Source organism: Oreochromis aureus, linkage group 4 (assembly GCF_013358895.1).
Source record: "Oreochromis aureus strain Israel breed Guangdong linkage group 4, ZZ_aureus, whole genome shotgun sequence".
In the NCBI taxonomy this organism is placed as follows: Eukaryota; Metazoa; Chordata; class Actinopteri; order Cichliformes; family Cichlidae; genus Oreochromis; species Oreochromis aureus.
Genome location: NC_052945.1, coordinates 1,560,689 through 1,578,698, shown reverse-complemented (window position 1 = coordinate 1,578,698; position 18,010 = coordinate 1,560,689). Strand labels below are relative to the sequence as shown.

Genomic DNA, 18,010 nt, shown 5'->3' with positions numbered 1-18,010 from the left:
AGTCCAGTTTATTACCTGTGTGTACTCTGAGGTATTTATAGTCCTCCACATCAACCTGCTGGATTGAAACAGGGGTCGCAGGTTTAACTCAGCAGAGGTGGTTCTCACAAACCTCTCATGCAGTTTAGGACCTGAGGCTTCAACATGGAGGCTGTTTCAGGTCACAGCAGGAGGACAGACTGAGTCAGAGCCTCGCCTGAATGACTCTGTCAGTGCTGATAAACTCCACATGATTAAATCTCAGCAGCTGCTGACTCTGAACCGCAGAGCTGAAGAGGATTCATTGTTTGTGTGTGAGAATTGTTCTTTTACAAAATGAATTAAGTTTATAGAAGTGAGGCTAACGATCCAGTCTAATGCATGCCTGTGTGTGTGCTGAGCTATATGAGCCGTGGACAAGAGGTGAAAGATCAGCCGTATCAATGCTTTCCAAAATAAGAGAATGTTAGCATTGGTAATACAGCTGCTGCCATAAATACCTGCACATAAAGAGCTCGTTCCTTTATACTTACATCCCAACTAATGCTGGAATAAAGTTGCAGCACTCGGCAATCTAACTTTACTGTATAATAGAAAAGAACAGCACACAAGTAGAAAAAGAGTGGGGACAGGTGACATTCAAAAGGCCATTTTATTTTAATTTGGACATTTTATCATTGTTTCTGCAAATTTAACAAACTGTAGAAAAAACATTTAAGGAAAAAACTTTAACAATGTTGATTTAAAACGTCCTGCAGCAGCAGTGGAGCAAAAACGTTCACAGTTTAGAAATAGTTAAGAAAAAGGTTTTAATCGGTACAAAAGCATGAAAGTAAACTGCCAACATGTACAAACCCAACTCCAAAGACATTTAAATATAAAGAAAAACAGAAGAGGAACATTAAAAATCTCATGAAGAATACATATGAAATAACGTTTATGGATATTTGCTCATTTTGTATTTAATGATGTCAACACGTCTCAGAGGTACTAAGAGGAAACCGCTGGTTCTCTCGATCAGGGTAAGAGACGCAGCGTCAGAAATAAAGGCTCACCAATCAGCACAAACCTGCATCTACAAACTGGAGAACAATTTCAGAATAATCCTCATCATCATCTACAGCACAGTGATATCAACACTCAGAGACTCTCTGTGCAACAACATCATTCATCAGGTTTGGATGCTCGTGATCTTCGGGCAGCACTGCATTACAAACAGGGCTGAATGGTAGTTAATGCATCAAAGGATGTTTAATGTCGTTTCTTTCTTCAAACTCAGTCTGAAGGCTTTAAGTCACATCATCAGTTTAAGATAAAGTCTCATGACCCTCGCCCTGCTGTCATTTATTTCCCTGATCCTTTTCATGGTGAGCTGCTGGATGTTGTAAGTGGCTGTTGCACTGCTACAGTCAGAGCCACTTATCAAACTCCTTCGACAGTGAGGAGTTATATTTAAGCACAGACAGAGTCAGTTCTTCACCCAGCACAGGAGCTAACAAGCCCTCCACCACAGAGCTCAGTTCCCTGTTTGCAGCACTGACCGGCTTTGTTGGTTTCAGCCTGTTCTTATGTTCTTCCAACATTTCCTTGGTGTAATATTCTTTGCCCTCTGCCTTGTTAGTTTGCACCACCTGATTGATTTTGTCCACCAGCTCCTTTAGTTTTTCAGTTTTCTGGTCTTTTTCACCTTTGTTGTTAATGACACAGTAGTTCTCTGTTTTAAAACCAACTCTCTGAGTAAACTTTGTTATCTCATCCTCATCCTCAGCTCCGTCTACATGAGTCATCAAGAGGAAAAAGTAAGGCACCGACGTGTCGCCAAACATCTTCTTCAGGACTTCCACTCGTTTCTCGTCTTGTGTGTTATCTCCCTCCCATTTTTGCACATACAGGAACACATGAGGACCCTGATCAGCCTCAAAGGTGGATGCAGTGATCTTGCTCAGCACTTCCTCTTTTGTAAACTTGGTGTGGCAAAGACCAGGAGTATCAACTAAAACCAGGTCTTGGTCTCCAAACTGTGCCGTCTCCGTCTTGCACGGTGTTGTATCTGAGAGAAGGGGCTTCTTCTTTTTCACAGCAGGTTTACCCAGGAACGTGTTGATGGTTGAAGTCTTCCCACCGCCGGTCTTTCCAACGAGGATAATCCTCAGCTTTGTTGGCCCTGTTTGAGAATTTACACGACATATTTCATCACATATCAACACTGCAGCAGTCACAGTGTGAACTTACTGATCTGACCTCCTGGAGCTCTGCCCTAAGAATACAGTTAAACAGCTAAGAGAAAGAAAATGCCAGAAACTGTAACTATTAAACTACAACCAATGATAGTAAAGCACTTCATTATAAATATAAATAAATATTATAAATTACATCATGTTAGAAACAAAATGACTTTCTATTTTTGCTGAAACACCAAGTCAGTAAAACATCTGTAAGGAATTACCTTTGAATGAAACTTTAAACTTTAAACATTTAGTTCAAATTGTGCAGTGAACTAAATCTGCAGCTGTCACCACCCGAAGTCTTTCTCCAGACAAACTGCTGTTCTCTGTATTTTTGTATAATAACATGAACAATATAACAAGTAGCTGTTATGTGACGGTGGAAGTGTCACTGAGTATTGGCTGCATCTGTGCCAAATGATTTATATAAAAACACTTTTTGTATAGTCAAAGTCAGATTTCTGTTACTTTTTTCATAAAAATATTTTGTGGATTAGAAAAACTTACATTTTGGTACACATTATTGTTACAAATATATAAACAAAGGCAGTGAGTTGAAGCATAGTTGTGGATGGTTATGAATCATATTAAAAGGACTGTGGGAGCACATGCATGATGTGTACATATGGTTTGTGACAAGAAAGCTGAGTTTGACTAAAACACCAAAGTGTGTGAGAAGTAAAGTTAGTTTAAAAGTTACAGGTAACTCCACAGGCTGAGAGTTAACATACATGAACGTAAACCTGGAAATATTAGTCTGAAGAAGAGAACGAGTCCTCGCTCTGCTGCTTCATCCAAAAGCTCAAATATAAAATGTTCTTACCATCATTTGCATGTTTGCCGGCCATCCTGCCTGCTAGATGTGGTTGGTAGACGGTCATGAGTGGGTCTTCTTCTTTGTAACTTCATGTTTTTATAATAAAGTCTGTATAGTTCCCTCCCCTTGAACACACACCACCAAACCAGTTTCCGAAAGAGCCGTCCAATCACAGAGCACGAGTCAGAATGAGATGCAGACTCAAGGACCAAAAAAGAAAGGTTCAACCAACAGGGTGCTGGGATTTTTCACTAATTAAAATTCAATTAGTTTAATTATTTTTAAGAAAGTGGAATGTGATATCTAAAACAGTGTATACAAAAAAGATGATGCAAGGACCTGAAAATAAAATGAAGCCGTTAGCAAAGATCCTGCGTAGAGCTGGCAGAAGTGCACATCAGTACGACTACCTTTGATAGAAAGGACACGTCCTTTCTTTTTCACAGGAATCACAAATATCAATTCAAAAATGATTTTTCTGAATAGACACATGACACATTTCTTGTCTTGAAATGTGCATTTCTCCTTTGTTTTTACTGTGGATGTTGCAGGTCAGTAATCAGACCAGAAAACGCTCAGACAGGTGGATGGTGACACAGGTAGCTGCTTGCTGTCTTCTAGGCTTCACCTCAGCTAACTGGAGTCCCTGAACTGGATCTCTGGACCGTGTTTGTGCTGCTGGAGCATTTTCATTATTATGACACATTGTCTGTGAGGTTACTGTACTAACAGACCTTCTAAGAAATCTGAGCTTCAGTTTTGTGAGTGAATTTCCAGGACTTTGATTGGAGGTTATATGTTATTATAAGCTAACAGCTGCAGCTTCAACAATCAAGCTGTTCTCAAACCCTTAAACTCTTTTCTCATTAATGACTGAGAAAAGTTGTGGGTCGGAGTGTGGGCGTGAGCTATTTTGGCTTTTGAAGTGAAAAACTTTGACAACCTCTGATTCCAACAGCAGCTACATCAGTGTGTTTGAGGTAACACTTTAAAAATCACAGCTTTAAGGCAACACTTAAATCACACGTGCTTCCCTGTAATGCTCAGAGGAGCAGTGAGTCGTCCTGACTGAGCGCGCTCCTCTGCTCAGTTCTGATAACCCCCTCCTCTCTGATGGTCCAGCTCCGCCCCAGCACTGAGCCCGCCTCCTGGTTTGAGGATGTTGGACTCTGAGGAGTCTGCTCTCTGGTGCTCACAGGAGAAACTACACCTGCTGGTCTGTCTGGGTTTGAAACGTCTGACACCGGCTGAGGTTAAAGGGTGAAGTGACGAAGTGTCTGCAGCCACGATGAGAGCTGATCTACATCAGCTTTACACTCCAAGACTCACAGTCTGAAGACAACATCTGGTTTAGTTCAGCTTGATGTTCTCCAGACCCAGCTGTGAGAATCAGTGTGATGGATCCATCACAGTGTGGATCACCTGCAGCAGGTTCATGGCTGTGACGCAGAGGAGCAGAAAGCAGATGTTTGGTGTATGCTGATCTTTGATCTGTTTCTGATAATTTACCACAAAGTGCATTCTGGGTAAACTTTGAACACTCATATCAGCATGTGGGATAGTTTTCTGCTCAGAACAACTTAGAGCAGATAGAAAGGTGCCTTTTTACCTGGATTTGATGCAGGATCACCTTCTAGCTGTGATTCACTCTGAGTCAGAATGATTTTATTATATCTATATATATATTTAAACTCTGAATGTGATGTCACTGGTGGTCACATGTTCTCTTTAACAGTTTGGATCAAAGGTCCTGAAGAGTTTTTTTAAATCCTTGAAGGTGCTGGATCACAGAGGCTCTCAGGGTCTGAGTTTTTATTTATTCAGGCTTTTATCTCTTAATAGCTATTATATAAAATAATACTTTACATAATTCAAGCACCCATGATGCTCTCAGCAGACCTGATTGTGTGTTGCAGTCTGGGCCTGTCCTGCTTCCAGCTGAGCCAGACAGTGATCGATGTGCACAGGACAGACTGCATGATGGCTGTGTAGACGACGACCAGCAGGTTGTGGCAGGTTGTACTTCCTGAGTTCCTGCAGGAAACACAACCTCTGCTGGGCCTTTATCCAGACAGAGTCTATGTGAAGACTACCTGTATTTGTATTTTTGTATTATTGTAGGCTCTTTACATTATAAAGTGCTTTGACGCAACTGTTGTTGTGAATTGAAATAAAATTGAAAACATTACATTGAGTTGAATGAATCCAGCCTGGTGCGCGGTCAGACCTGCTGACAGTGTTTCACCTTCAGGGCTGTCTGACTCTCACAGCTGCTCTGTTGCAGCTCTGAGAGGCTGAAGCTGGAGGCTGTTTCCTCCTGTGAGCAGCAGAGGGCAGCGTTTCACTGAACAGCCCAGCTTCACAGCTTCACCTCTGAGACTCTGCTGTGAGTAGAAACATGTTCAGTTTGTTTCTACTGGGATGTTTTACTGTCTTCGTGCTGAATGGAGCTCCTGCTTCACTTTGTGAGTCACAGTTTGGTCTGTCAGTCAGCAGCAGATGATTTTATATCCATGTAGAATCAGACACTTTAACGCTTTCAGTGAAGTCATTTATGTTACATTTTCTCAGTAAGGTTCAGTTCTGGGGCAGCACGGTGGTTAGCACTGTTGCCGCACAGCAAGAAGGTCCTGAGTTCAATTCCCCCATCAGGCCGGGGTCTTTCTGTGTGGAGTTTGCATGTTCTCCCCGTGTTTGCGTGGGTTCCCTCCGGGTACTCCGGCTTCCTCCCACCATCAAAAGACATGCAGTTTGAGGGGATAGGTTAATTGGATAATCCAAATTGTCACTAGGTGTGAATGTGTGAGTGAATGTGAGCGTGAATGGTTGTCTGTCCCTGTGTGTTGGCCCTGTGACAGACTGGCGACCTGTCCAGGGTGTACCCCGCCTCTCACCCTATGACAGCTGGGATAGGCTCCAGCGCCCCCCGCGACCCTGGAAAGGATAAGCGGAAGCGAATGGATGGATGGAGGTTCAGTTCTGTCAGTGTTAAACTATCCTGTGCATGTGTATGCACTCATTCCTGTTTGATGTGTCTAATTATTGAAGAATAATCTGTTCACATCAAACATTTGTGCTCAATGGTTCAGGTGTGGTTGAAGGTTGGAGTTTATCTCACTGCCAAGCCTGGTGGGTTGGCACTTACTGAGGATTTACACCAAAACCTGACAGGACACGCTGGGAATGAATACCAAAACTATGAGTTGTTGATTGGGTTGTGTTTGTGTGAGAGAGAGGAAGAGATATCTGTCTTTCCAGAGAATAAGATAAGATAAGATGGCCTTTATTAGTCCCACAGGTGGGAAATTTGTTTTGTTACAGCAAAAGTGCAAAGTTATGTAGCAGAAATTAGAAAACACTGGAATGCAATAAAATACAATAAAATAAAATAAAATACTATATACAATAGAATAAAATAGAATAGAATAATATATACAATAGAATAAAATAGAAATACAAATACTATATACAACTGAGTAGGAAAATACAAAAATACAACTTCGTCAGAAGAAGAATTGCACGTATAGCAGTCTTATTGCACATGTGTGGATGTGTGTGTTTGATCAGCTGCAAAAGTCTTTGTTGTGGAGTCTGACAGCAGTGGGGAGGAAAGACCTGCGAAATCTCTCCGTCCCACACCGTGGGTGCCGCAGTCTCCCACTGAAGGAGCTGCTCAGTGCTGTCACAGTCTCCTGCATGGGGTGGGAGATGTTGTCCAACAGGGATGACAGCTTAGCCGCCATTCTCCTGTCACTCACCACCTCCACTGGGTCCAGAGGGCATCCTAGAACAGAGCTGGCCCTTCGGATCAGCCTGTTCAGTCTCTTCCTGTCCCCAGCAGAGATGTTGCCGCCCAGCAGACCACACCATAAAAGATGGCTGAGGCCACCACAGAGTCATAGAAGGTCTTCAGGAGTGGGCCTCCACTCCAAACGACCTGAGTCTCCGCAGCAGGTACAGCCTGCTCTGCCCTTTCCTGTAGAGGGCGTCTGAGTTATGAGTCCAGTCCAGTTTGTTGTTCAGATGAACACCAAGGTACCTGTAGCTGTCCACAGCCTCGATGTCCATACCTTGGATGTTCAGTGGTTGCAGTGGAGGATGCTTGTGCCTGCGGAAGTCTACCACCAGCTCCTTGGTTTTACTGGCATTGATCTGGAGGTAGTTCAGCTGGCACCAGTCCACAAAGTCTTGAGTCAGTCCTCTGTACTCCTTGTCGTCCCCATCAGTGATGAGGCCGACTATTGCAGAGTCATCAGAGAACTTCTGCAGGAAGCACTGGGTGGAGTTGTGGGAGAAGTCTGCAGTGTAGATGGTGAAGAGGAACGGAGCCAGAACCGCTCCCTGTGGGGCCCCGTTGCTGCAGACGACCCTGTCCGACACACAGCCCTGAGTCCTCACATACTGTGGTCGGTCGGTGAGGTAGTCCAAAATCCAGGTAGTGAGGTGATGGTCCACTCCAGAGTTCTCCAGCTTGTCCTTCAGGACCGAGGGAAGAATGGTGTTGAAGGCACTGGAGAAATCAAAGAACATGATTCTCACAGTGCTCCCAGCGGTCTCCAGGTGAGCGAGGGAACGATGTAGGAGGTGAATGATGGCATCATCCGCTCCAATGCCAGGCTGGTAGGCAAACTGAAGTGGGTCCAGTGATGAGCTCACAAGGCGCGAAGCTGAGCCAGGACCAGCCGCTCCAGGGTCTTCATCAGGTGGGATGTCAGAGCCACCGGCCTGTAGCTGTTGAGGTCCTTGGGCGTGAAGTCTTTGGCACTGGAACAACACAGGAAGTTTTCCAGAGCTGTGGGACTCTTCCCAGCCTCAGGCTCAGGTTGAAGAGGTGCTCCATCACACCACACAGTTGGTCCGCGCAGGACCTGACGACCCTCGAGCTGATGCCATCTGGACCCGCTGCCTTCTTGGCTTTAATCCTCCTCAGTTCCCTCCTAACCTGGGTGGTTGAGAGAGACAGGCTGGAGCCTTGTGTTGAGTGTGTATTGGATGCTGTTGTTGGGGGTGGGGAGGAGTGAGCAGGGTGAATAGAGGAGGTGTGAAGTGTCTGAGGTGTCAGAGGTGGAACAGCAGCAGTGGGGGTGGGTGAGTCTGCAGCCGATGTTGGAGACTGCCTCATGGCTGAATCAAATCTGTTGAAGAAATGATTCAGTTCATTTGCCCACCTCACATCCCTCCCAGGCAGAGAGTTCTGATGATAGTGGCGTGTGAGAACAAACCACAGCCCCGAGACGGGCAGATCCTAGAACCAGGTTGAGGTGCTTCCATAACAGCACTCTGAGCTGTATTCCCCTCAGTGAACGATACAGGTCAGCCCATCCAATCACCCAGAGGAGGACACCTGAGAGCGTTCTCCTGTGGAGAGCTCCTGGAGCTCAGAGACTATCAGGACACAAAGAGAAGAAGACGTCTGTCTTTCAGCAGGTTATCAACAACCTACTTCTGTTTTATTACATGCACGAGTTTATACAAAGGAAACAAATGAAACAAGTCCAACATGTACAGGAGAATGACCTTTGACCTGAGCAGAGAGAACCTGAGCTGCACGTTCACATGTGTTTGCTGCTCAAAGGCACAAAGTCAGGACTTCCTGTACAACAAGTTCAGGCATAAAATCCAAAGCAGACCTGGTACTTAATACAACACACAATAACAATAAAAGTCAGACATCATTTAGACTGTTTAGCAAACTCCTCAGCACGAGCCTGTGGGTTCACATCAGGACAGATGTGACTGTGATTATAAGTGCTCATGCTCTGGACTACAAAACATGCTGTAACATATACTGATACAAGAGTACAAATACTGGATTCCCGACGTTTTTCCATCCACAAACATGTGAAAACCGTCTGCACCGAAGCTGAAGCACACATTTACATTTGGATCAGGAAACAGTCCTGTAGAAACTCCTAAAGTAAGAAAGTGGAGTTTATCCAGGAGAACAAACACAAGAAACCCTGAAACTCCAAAATCCTTTAAAACGATAAACAAACTGTATGAATGTAGAACAGAGTCTGTGACGGCCAGCAGGATCTAATCTGATCAAACTGATAGATTACCGATCTGTCCCACTGTCCAACACACAAAAACACATTGAAAGCCATTACTGTGTGTTATCTCACAGATCACCACTGGATATGAAAACAGTCACAGGTTAATGAAGATAAAAGTTCACTTAACATCCAACAGGTCACTGCAGCAAATCCAGAGTTAGGCTCCACCTGTTTCTATCCTGTTTCAGTTGTTTCAGACTCACAAAAGGAAACATTGTAAAGCCAAAATATTAGAAACATCATCTAAATCTAACATCTTCCAGTTTTTATTAACATGTGGCTCCTATAAAACCTGAACCCTAAACTCTGGTGACCTGGTGGATGTTCAGTTGTAAATAATAATGTACAATGATGATGTGTTCATGTGGCAAAGGTTTCCATTTGGCGGGGTGGTGGTGGGATCCCACAGTGACAGCATGGAGCTCAGAGCCTTCAGTCATTTAGCTCTTGCTGGTATCTCGTAGCATCGAGCTCTGACACGTCAGCAGCAGATGCAAACACCGTAGCCGGTTCTCGATCTGCTGAAACATAAAATGACTGACCCGTGATGATTTCCGTCTAATAGTTTTCTAGATTTATAAATTTGGTAATCAGCTTAAACAAAAAAAAATCAAACCCAGTGATGATGATGAAATCTAGTTGAATTTTTTTTTTATTTTAAATTTAGCAAGTACCACCAAAAATGCTGTTACCATAGACAGGATCATACCAACTACACCTCCAATTGTAGCTCCTGTTGTAGGTGTCAGTTCACCACGGCAACCAACAACATATCCTATTCCAGTTCCAACAGCTGTTCCAATCACACCACACCTGTCATAAAAAGAGCACCACTCTGCTTCTGTTTTTGGTGCTTCTTTCTCTTTTTTTCCCAGAGCTTTTTCAGCCTGCTCGAGCATCTCCGGGGTGTAGAAATGATGACAGATCTTCCTCATCTGTTTTATCTTCTCCTGCAGCTCAGTGACTTGAAGCTGCTGATGTTCAATGTCAGCAATGTTAAAAATAAAGTATCTATCATCGACATGCCTGGTTAATGTTTTGATGGAAAACTTGTCCATCTTGTCCATCATGGCAGCTTCATCTTCTTCTTGATCATCAGTGGTGAACACCATCATAGTGAAGTCCAATGCCTGTTCACCAAAAGTGTTCTCAAAAATACGCAGTGCGTCTTTTTTCTCTTGTTCCATCTCGTCAAACCTCTCCACGAACAGGAAGACATGAGGACCAGGTTTGACACGTCTGAGGGAACGCTTGATCTTTTCCAGCACATCATCTAGTTCTTCTTCTCTTTTGAACAGATCTGGAGTATTTACAACAACCACTTTTTGACTGTTGGGCTTTCTTTGCTCATTAGAAGAATCCTTTGAGGTGAAGAGTTTTTTGTTGGTCAGGACTTTTTCCAGTTTCTCTTTATGGACATCTTGCCGGCCAAACAAAACGATCCTCAGCTCATCTGTTGGAAAAATGTAAGTATGTGAGAACTGTCCACACCGTGATCCTGCAGAGGGCCATGAGCTTGTTTCTTTCAAATACGTGAATCTATGTCACAAAAACCTGTTTCATAGTATTGATCACTTAGCATCATTATGACACAAAATGCATGAACGTGTCCACAAATTTATGAGCAGTTTTCTCATCTAAATGTTAGACAAACAGTAAAGTAACCATGCTGTATTAGGCTGTAGTAACAGATATTTCTGTAAGCATTTCTAACATTGATATTTTTTTGCCCTAAGTTATAACGCAGTAATCCATAAGTGTTCTGAAAATGTCTGATTATCCTTTTACCTCCTTGATGTCACACACAGGGGGGCGGGGTTCATTATATTACTAAATGGAGGAGCTGGAGCTCAAACTACCAACCTTCCAGTTAGCACTCCTGTTATTATCTCCACGTCCACACTGTAAAATCTAATATTGTGTTTAATTATACATATTAAGTAGACTAAACTCAATTTTTATCAGTTTGTTATTAGAACTCAGTTTAAGAAAGTTAACAGTACTTTTTATTCAAAAAGCTGAACAACTCAGTTTATTTGAGTTGTCTTAAATTATAAAAACAAAGTAAGCTGGAAATTTAACTTCTCAGTGCGGAATGATAAGATGATATGGTTTGAAAATGCCACGTCACTGCTCTCCTCCCTGTTCATGGTGTTTAGGGTTTTTTTCTGGAATATGTTGAGCAAACCTGGGTTCAGCTGGAGAAGCTTCAGTGAAACGCTGATTCGGTGAGTAAATGTTTACTCTTATTCAAACTTTTTGTGGCTTCTTTCAGTTTAGCACCAGGTTTATGAACTTGCTAGCTAGCTAGTGTTAGCCTAGCGTTGCTGTTGGTCTCGGCTCACGTTACTTAAAAATTAACCCACAGCTTTAAAACCTTACATAAAACTCTGTCAGTGAAAATTTCTGTTAACTGTTTGAAATAGAAAAGTGAGCAGCTACTCCATAAGAGCCCAGACCAAACTTTTTGCTTTGTGCAGCTGTTAGGGGGCGGGGCCTGTTTTCAATCCAACCTTTATAACATATGAAATGTATATTCTTAATTCCGGTATTTATTTTAATGCTTTGTGGCAGCTTTTGAACATCTGTGGCATCTATTAATGTCAAATCTAGCCTTTCTTTAACAACATAAGCAAACTGCTTTTATATTTAACCAACATTTATGTTTAACTACATTTTAAATTGAAATAATAAAAAATAGTATTTTTTTGTTTAAAAATGTGTAGACACAAGTCTTGTTGTTAAAATCCAAACCAGCCATAAACCAGATTAGTGGCCTGTTGAATGGTTAAAGTCTAGGTTGGCTTTATAGTTGAAAATAAAGTCATGTAGCTTGTCCTTCTAAAGAAGGAAGTTGAATTCCACAGGTTGAATCATCAGAAACATTTTGGGCTTGCCTGTGTTACATATAAACACTGCCAGATGTTGTATCTGGTCATTGTGCTTATTAGAAACTTAATATATTGGAATTTGCTTTTAACAAGCATGTAATGATTACATTTAAATTAGGTGGTCTTTTTTAAACACATATCTCTAATGCGTTAACAAGCTAACCGTGCCAAAGCGTTGACTCTGTGCAACAGTACTTTTTGTGCAGCTCTCGCTAACGGAGATTTGCGGCGTTAATGCGGTTATGGCGTTAACGTCATTTTAGCGAGATTAATGCTGACAGCACTGTATATTTTGATTATATCAGAAACTACAAAACAAAGTTGTAGAAAACCTAAACTTAGTTTCAGAATAATTAAATCTGAGACTTTATTTCATTGTAAGATTCTAACAATGATGGTAATATAATTGTTTGTTGTTCAGCAGAACAGTGTCCATATGTTGGCTCATGTACTTCATTACATCTGAAAATAAAAGTTGGGCTGATTTTAACTCCATTACAAGAAGTGTTGTGAATTGTTCTTTTTTGAATCATATTTGCATTCAGTGTTAGCTTAATGTAAGTGTTGTACTAGAAATTTCAAGGATCATAAAACATAATGTGAGGTACCACAAATAGTTTTTTTAATTTGCTTGTTTTATAGGTATATTCTTCATTCAAATCACGATTTCCTGTTAAAATTAGGATATCTCCTGCATTATATAATTTTTTACACAAACACAGAGTCTATGCTAACATGGGTCAATATTTTCTTGGGACCAGCAACTGTGCACAGTGTATTCTTTACAAACTGTATATAAAAGATGGACAAGGGTCGTTACCTCACAAGTTAAAGTGCCTTGAGGCAAATGTTCTGATTTTGGCCACCCAACACGTTTCTATGTTACGCGTTTGGAAACATCAGGAAACAGGGTTAGGATTTAGGTTGGGGCTGGAATACACGACTGGAACGTGTGTCACCGCCGGGAGCGTCATTCCATTGGATTCCATCCACAATCCAGCGCGTATCATAGGAAGGCAGAAGTTTACCTCTCACGTTCCTATGATACGCCTCAGGACGTGACAAATCTTTGGTATGTTGCCCGTCGGGAATGAGAACGGTCTGCTGAGGCACCGTAGCAGTGGCGTGTCTAGAAAATTTTTGTTGGGGGGGGGGCCAGGTAGGGGCACAGATTTGGAGAAGGGTGGCAGATGTAATTGGCAGATAATGCTAAAAAAATTCTACCAACAGTTAACCATCATTCAATAACCCTGTAAACCTAATAACTGAATTTGGTTTTGACTCTTATTAGAATGAGGTTTTAACCACTACGGTGCAAAGTTTTTAGATACTGTGTTGATGAAGTACAAGAGACACAATCAGTGCTTTGTCAGTGTTTACTCAGCATTGAAGGACAGCAATATTTGCATAGTATTTTTACTGACATATAGTGCACATATGTTTTGGGCACAAACATTTTGGAATATTAAAATACAAACATTTTTAACATACAATTGGCAAATTAGCCAATGCAAAACTTTATCTTCTTTTTTTAATAGGCAGATAATCTTCTCAGAAACTGGTGTTTGATTTTGAAACAGGAAAAAAGTGGGGAAACAAATGAAAAGACTAACATTTGAATGAAACCTGAAAGCAAGTAAATACTTTCTATGCTGCCTTATGGTAAACTTTGGTAATATTGATGTATAAAGAACAACACTGGCTGATGATGAAATACAGTCAGCTGGCATGGTGACACTGCCAGTATTAACCTGCAGGGCTGGACTGGGACAAAAAATCAGGCATTTTGACCAGAGACCGGCCCACCAGGTATTAAAGCCATAAAGCCTTTGAATGAAAACAAATGCTGTTGTGACAGTGATGTACACGGTCCTTTGGTATATGTATGATTTCTATCAATTTTACGTCAGATAAAAACTTTGTTCGCAAGATTCAGATAATTATTTAATAAAAGCTAAATATTTTATATGAGAGTAAGAAAGAAAAGTATATCTTTGTGTCCACCTTTCTCTGTTAATGCCCTACCTGGCCCCCCTGGCAAAAGCTTTGCTAGATCCGCCCCTGCACAGTTACCAGCTGTCAGCTACACAAAAAAAGGAGCTTGGTGTATATTTGTCTCTCAGAAACAGTTCATAACTTCCCTTCAACTCATCCATGTCACCTAAAAGGTAAACCTGTTTCTCCATCACCTGTTCAGCTCTGATGATTCAGTAAGGACATCTCCTGGTTTCATCTTCATGTTTCCCTCTCACCAGATAACCAAACCGATATCATGACCAGCAGCTTTACAGCTGTGGCTCCAGCAAACATCAGCTGATACTAGAAATTAATATTAAACATGCTGTTGTTTAGCGCGACATCCGCTGGTTTCCTCTTTCTGGCGCAAAGTGGGCGATAAACAAACAAAAGAGAAAAGCCGATCAGCTGATCATTGATCAGTTTCATGATTGAAGCAGCAACAGGAGAGGAGAGAATGAGAGAAGAAGAGGCAGCTGTGCAGCAAAGACACAGAATAACTCCAGCTTTGTGTCTTTTTCATTCTAGCTGAAGTTCGGGACAAACTGCGTCTCTTCTCAGCTCAACACGAAACGCATAATATTTTCTCTGAATGAGGGACCATTACATTTTTTAAGGAGCCGTTGGCAACTCTACAAACTAACCTTATGAATAAAATAAAGTTCACTATCAGTAACATCACAGCACCCACCCAGCTGTATAGAAACTCCATCATGCTAGCTAGTACGCAGTACGAGTTATTGTAACTGACTGTAAAAAGTCAGCACAACGAAAATAAACTCCACCTAAACTTGGTTTATATCTGACCCAGATAGACTGCAGGTCATAACTTCTTACCTGAAGTTCAGTTCACCTGACACTCGGACCAGCAGCCGCCTCGGGTCTCTCCTCCTCCTGCCTACCCTTCCCTCATCCACCTGCTGGCCTCTGTGGAAGCTCCGCCATGCCCGATGGCCAGTCCAGCTATGTTAACCTGTTAATCTTTCGCCGAAAAACTGTTTTCTGCGGTGCCTCTTTCTTGCTTGGCTCTCCTACCTTTGCTAACATGATGCTCATAGAGCAGAAGCCGATGCTGCATTCACTTACACTCGGATATCTGAGCTTCACTGTGAAAACATAATCGTACATTTGATATTTCATTGGATTTTATTGTTTTGGCTTCGGGGTGGCACCTGGGGTGGCCAGTCTGGTTGGGGGGGGGGTGGCCTGTGCCCCCCCAGGCCACCCCGCTGGACACGCCACAGCACTGTAGGAAGTAACAGTTCTGCTGTGAGTGACATGCTCTGACTATAACAAGCCGAGTACATAGCTGGAGTGAGGAATACAGCCTAGAAACGCCTATGAATTATTTATACAGCCAACAATTTTTCCAAAAAGCTCCGTTTTTTCAAAAACACAGTCTCAGTGTGGACGGAAGGCCAAAATGGAGAGAAAAAGATGACAGCAACATTTCAAACAAAAACATATTAGTGTGGACATGGCCTCAATAATACGTTAAAATCACAGAGCTGTATAAAATTTGATGTAAAGTTTCTACATTTATGAGCTACATGGAAGTCTACTCCAGAAACAGATTTTATGATACTAACCTACAGAAACTGGTAAAGTTAGCAATACGCTAGCTATCGCATTCATCCCTTTGCCCATGTCAATCACAGACGTTCATGCAGACAGAGACGTCTGAGTTTCCAAAGTTTCAAGAAAATCTTCACTCCAGTAATTTATCAAAATATAGCACAATACTTAAAGTGTGACTGAAGTGAAACCATTCAAAATCAGATTTAAAAAGTGGATTAAGTACAGAGGTTAAACATGTTTACAGAATCGTAAGTAAAGTGGCAGCAAAATGCCCTCACGTGCACAAATCAGTGAATTTCAAGAAACTAACATGAACATGTTCAAGGCACAAGAAAAACCATAAACCAAATAAAAATAATCTCACCATTGTTACACATTTTAAAGTCTACTGACTGACTTTGTTATTTAAAAGAAGATTTTTATGGAAAAATGATCATTTTCTTGCCATCAGCTGATCTGATGATGATTTTATATGTTTTTGTTTCTAAAATGTCATTATTTGGTAGCTTGTAACAATATTGGCTTTTTATTTTCTGATTAACTTCTTCAATTCAAGAACCAGATTTTTAAACTACCCTGTATATTTATCTTCAAAAGTCAGGATTATTTAGTGAAATATAAAAGGTTATTTCAAACTAAATGAGAAAGAAGTTGACTGTAATTCATTATGTTCCTTTCTGCATTTTTAATACACATGATTGATATTTTTTCCTTGGATTTTAGAAACCCTTCATATTAAACTTTGTTCAGCAGTTTGCACTCCATGCACAGTTTAACTGAAGACTTCTCTAAATGCTGCTTGGTGCTAATCACCAAATTTCAGAGTGAAGCTGAAACTCACTTTCTGTCCAAATGCTTTTAAACTGAAGCACAAAGAAAGAGCAGTTGCTGCTGCTGCTTTATATCCTCAGGATATATGTACTGCATCAAACCAAACAACACCCTGATATTGCTGAAGGACAAATACACTCACCCATGGTTTGTGAATCTTCACAACAAATAGGTACCGTGCAGGAATGCGAATGGTTCATGGCTTCTTCTGACCATTTCGATTTCTATCTCACCCTATATGAAAGCCTGCTGCTGGTTCCCTCCCCTAAAATACATTAGCTGTCCAATCAGAAGTGTGGCTGAAAGATTTCAGCTCAGAGGGCTGAAAACAGTTCATCAAGCAGAGTGAGGGGAGGTAGACAGGACAAAGACATGGTGTGGAAGAGAGCCAGGATTAATAATAACTAATGATTCAATGCAGAGAGGTGTGTAAACACATTTGTAGACCCAGTGCATCATGGGAATCAGCAGCCTACACCTATTGCAGTATAACTAAGGGAGGATTCAGGGTCACCTGGTCCAGCCCTAACTATATGCTTTAGCAAAAAGGAAAGTTTGAAGCCTGATCTTAAAAGTAGAGATAGTGTCTGTCTCCTGAATCCAGGGTAAGAATCTGGTTAGACACCAAAGTATCTTGGAGTAAATATCCCTAAAGATCTCTCAAAAATATATCATGCAAATTTTAAACCTTTGTGCTATAAAATAAACAAGGATATTAAAAGATGGAACTTAATACCAATTTTAAATTTCGAGTCACGTATTGATACAGTGAAAATGAACGTCTTGCCTAGGATGCTTTATCTGTTCCAAACACTCGCAGCTGAAGTAACTGATAAACAATTGACAAAATAATTTCCATGTTCATATGACAGGGAAAAGACCACGAATTAAGTACCAAACTATCCAGCTGGCTAAAGATAAAGGGGGGTTGGCGTTCCCATGTTTGAAAGATTATTATGTTTCAGCTTAACTGAGGACTCCAGTGTGTTGGTGTAATGTAGACTACCAAGCAAGATGGAAAGAAATAGAAATAGCTGCCTCAAGAGTTTTCCAACTCAGGCAAGCTTAGGGGACATGATACTTATTAAAAACCAAATTAATCAAGGAAAAGAAGGAAGAGTCTTTGTAGGTTTTTTATTACACCTGCACAAAGTAAACATTATTCTAATTACTCCAGCTGCTGGAGAAACTGTGGGGCCCAAGGAATAAAACATTTCCAGTTGTTTTGGTGCTGTCCACTGATCAACACTTTTTGGGTTTCGATTCACTCTGAGTTACAGACTATTCTTAGTATGCAACTTCCCTTTAATTGAGATGAACTCTTTTGGATATTTAGACTCATTAAATGTGGATAAAGAGACCAAGCTGTTATATGGCATTTTGAGTCTGGCTGCTCGACAGACTATCTGTCACGGTCAGCGAGGCGAGCCGTGTGGACCCAAGATGCAGGCATAAGTGATGTGAGTGGGCTTTTATAAAGAAATAGCACTAATATATGCAGATCACTCAATTATAAATATGAAGGATTATCAGAGGTGATTATAAATAAATATCAAGAAAATTGACAAAAATATTCCAGAGTAGAAAAGAGTGTGTGTAAAAAGGTTGTAACTATTG

At 41.4% G+C, this 18,010-nt stretch overlaps 2 protein-coding genes across 3 annotated transcripts; both read right to left on the bottom strand.

The window, feature by feature from the left end:
- Nucleotides 1-630: 630 nt before the first annotated feature.
- On the bottom strand, nucleotides 631-3,078 carry LOC120439967 (GTPase IMAP family member 9-like). The gene is made up of 2 exons (XM_039611480.1): nucleotides 3,028-3,078; nucleotides 631-2,143 (listed from the first exon to the last, which is right to left on the bottom strand). The coding sequence occupies exons 1-2, from the start codon at nucleotides 3,050-3,052 to the stop codon at nucleotides 1,389-1,391; spliced, it is 780 nt and encodes a 259-aa protein (XP_039467414.1). The 5' UTR covers nucleotides 3,053-3,078; the 3' UTR covers nucleotides 631-1,388.
- Nucleotides 3,079-8,435: 5,357 nt separating this feature from the next.
- Nucleotides 8,436-16,614, bottom strand: LOC116319671 (GTPase IMAP family member 9-like). Of its 2 annotated transcripts, none has more exons than XM_039610795.1 (3): nucleotides 16,536-16,614; nucleotides 9,787-10,530; nucleotides 8,436-9,595 (listed from the first exon to the last, which is right to left on the bottom strand). In XM_039610795.1, the coding sequence occupies exons 1-3, from the start codon at nucleotides 16,591-16,593 to the stop codon at nucleotides 9,510-9,512; spliced, it is 888 nt and encodes a 295-aa protein (XP_039466729.1). In that variant the 5' UTR covers nucleotides 16,594-16,614; the 3' UTR covers nucleotides 8,436-9,509. The 2 variants fall into 2 exon arrangements, with proteins under 2 accessions (XP_039466729.1, XP_039466730.1); XM_039610796.1 differs by having other exon boundaries at nucleotides 9,891-10,530.
- Between the last annotated feature and the right edge of the window lie 1,396 nt (nucleotides 16,615-18,010).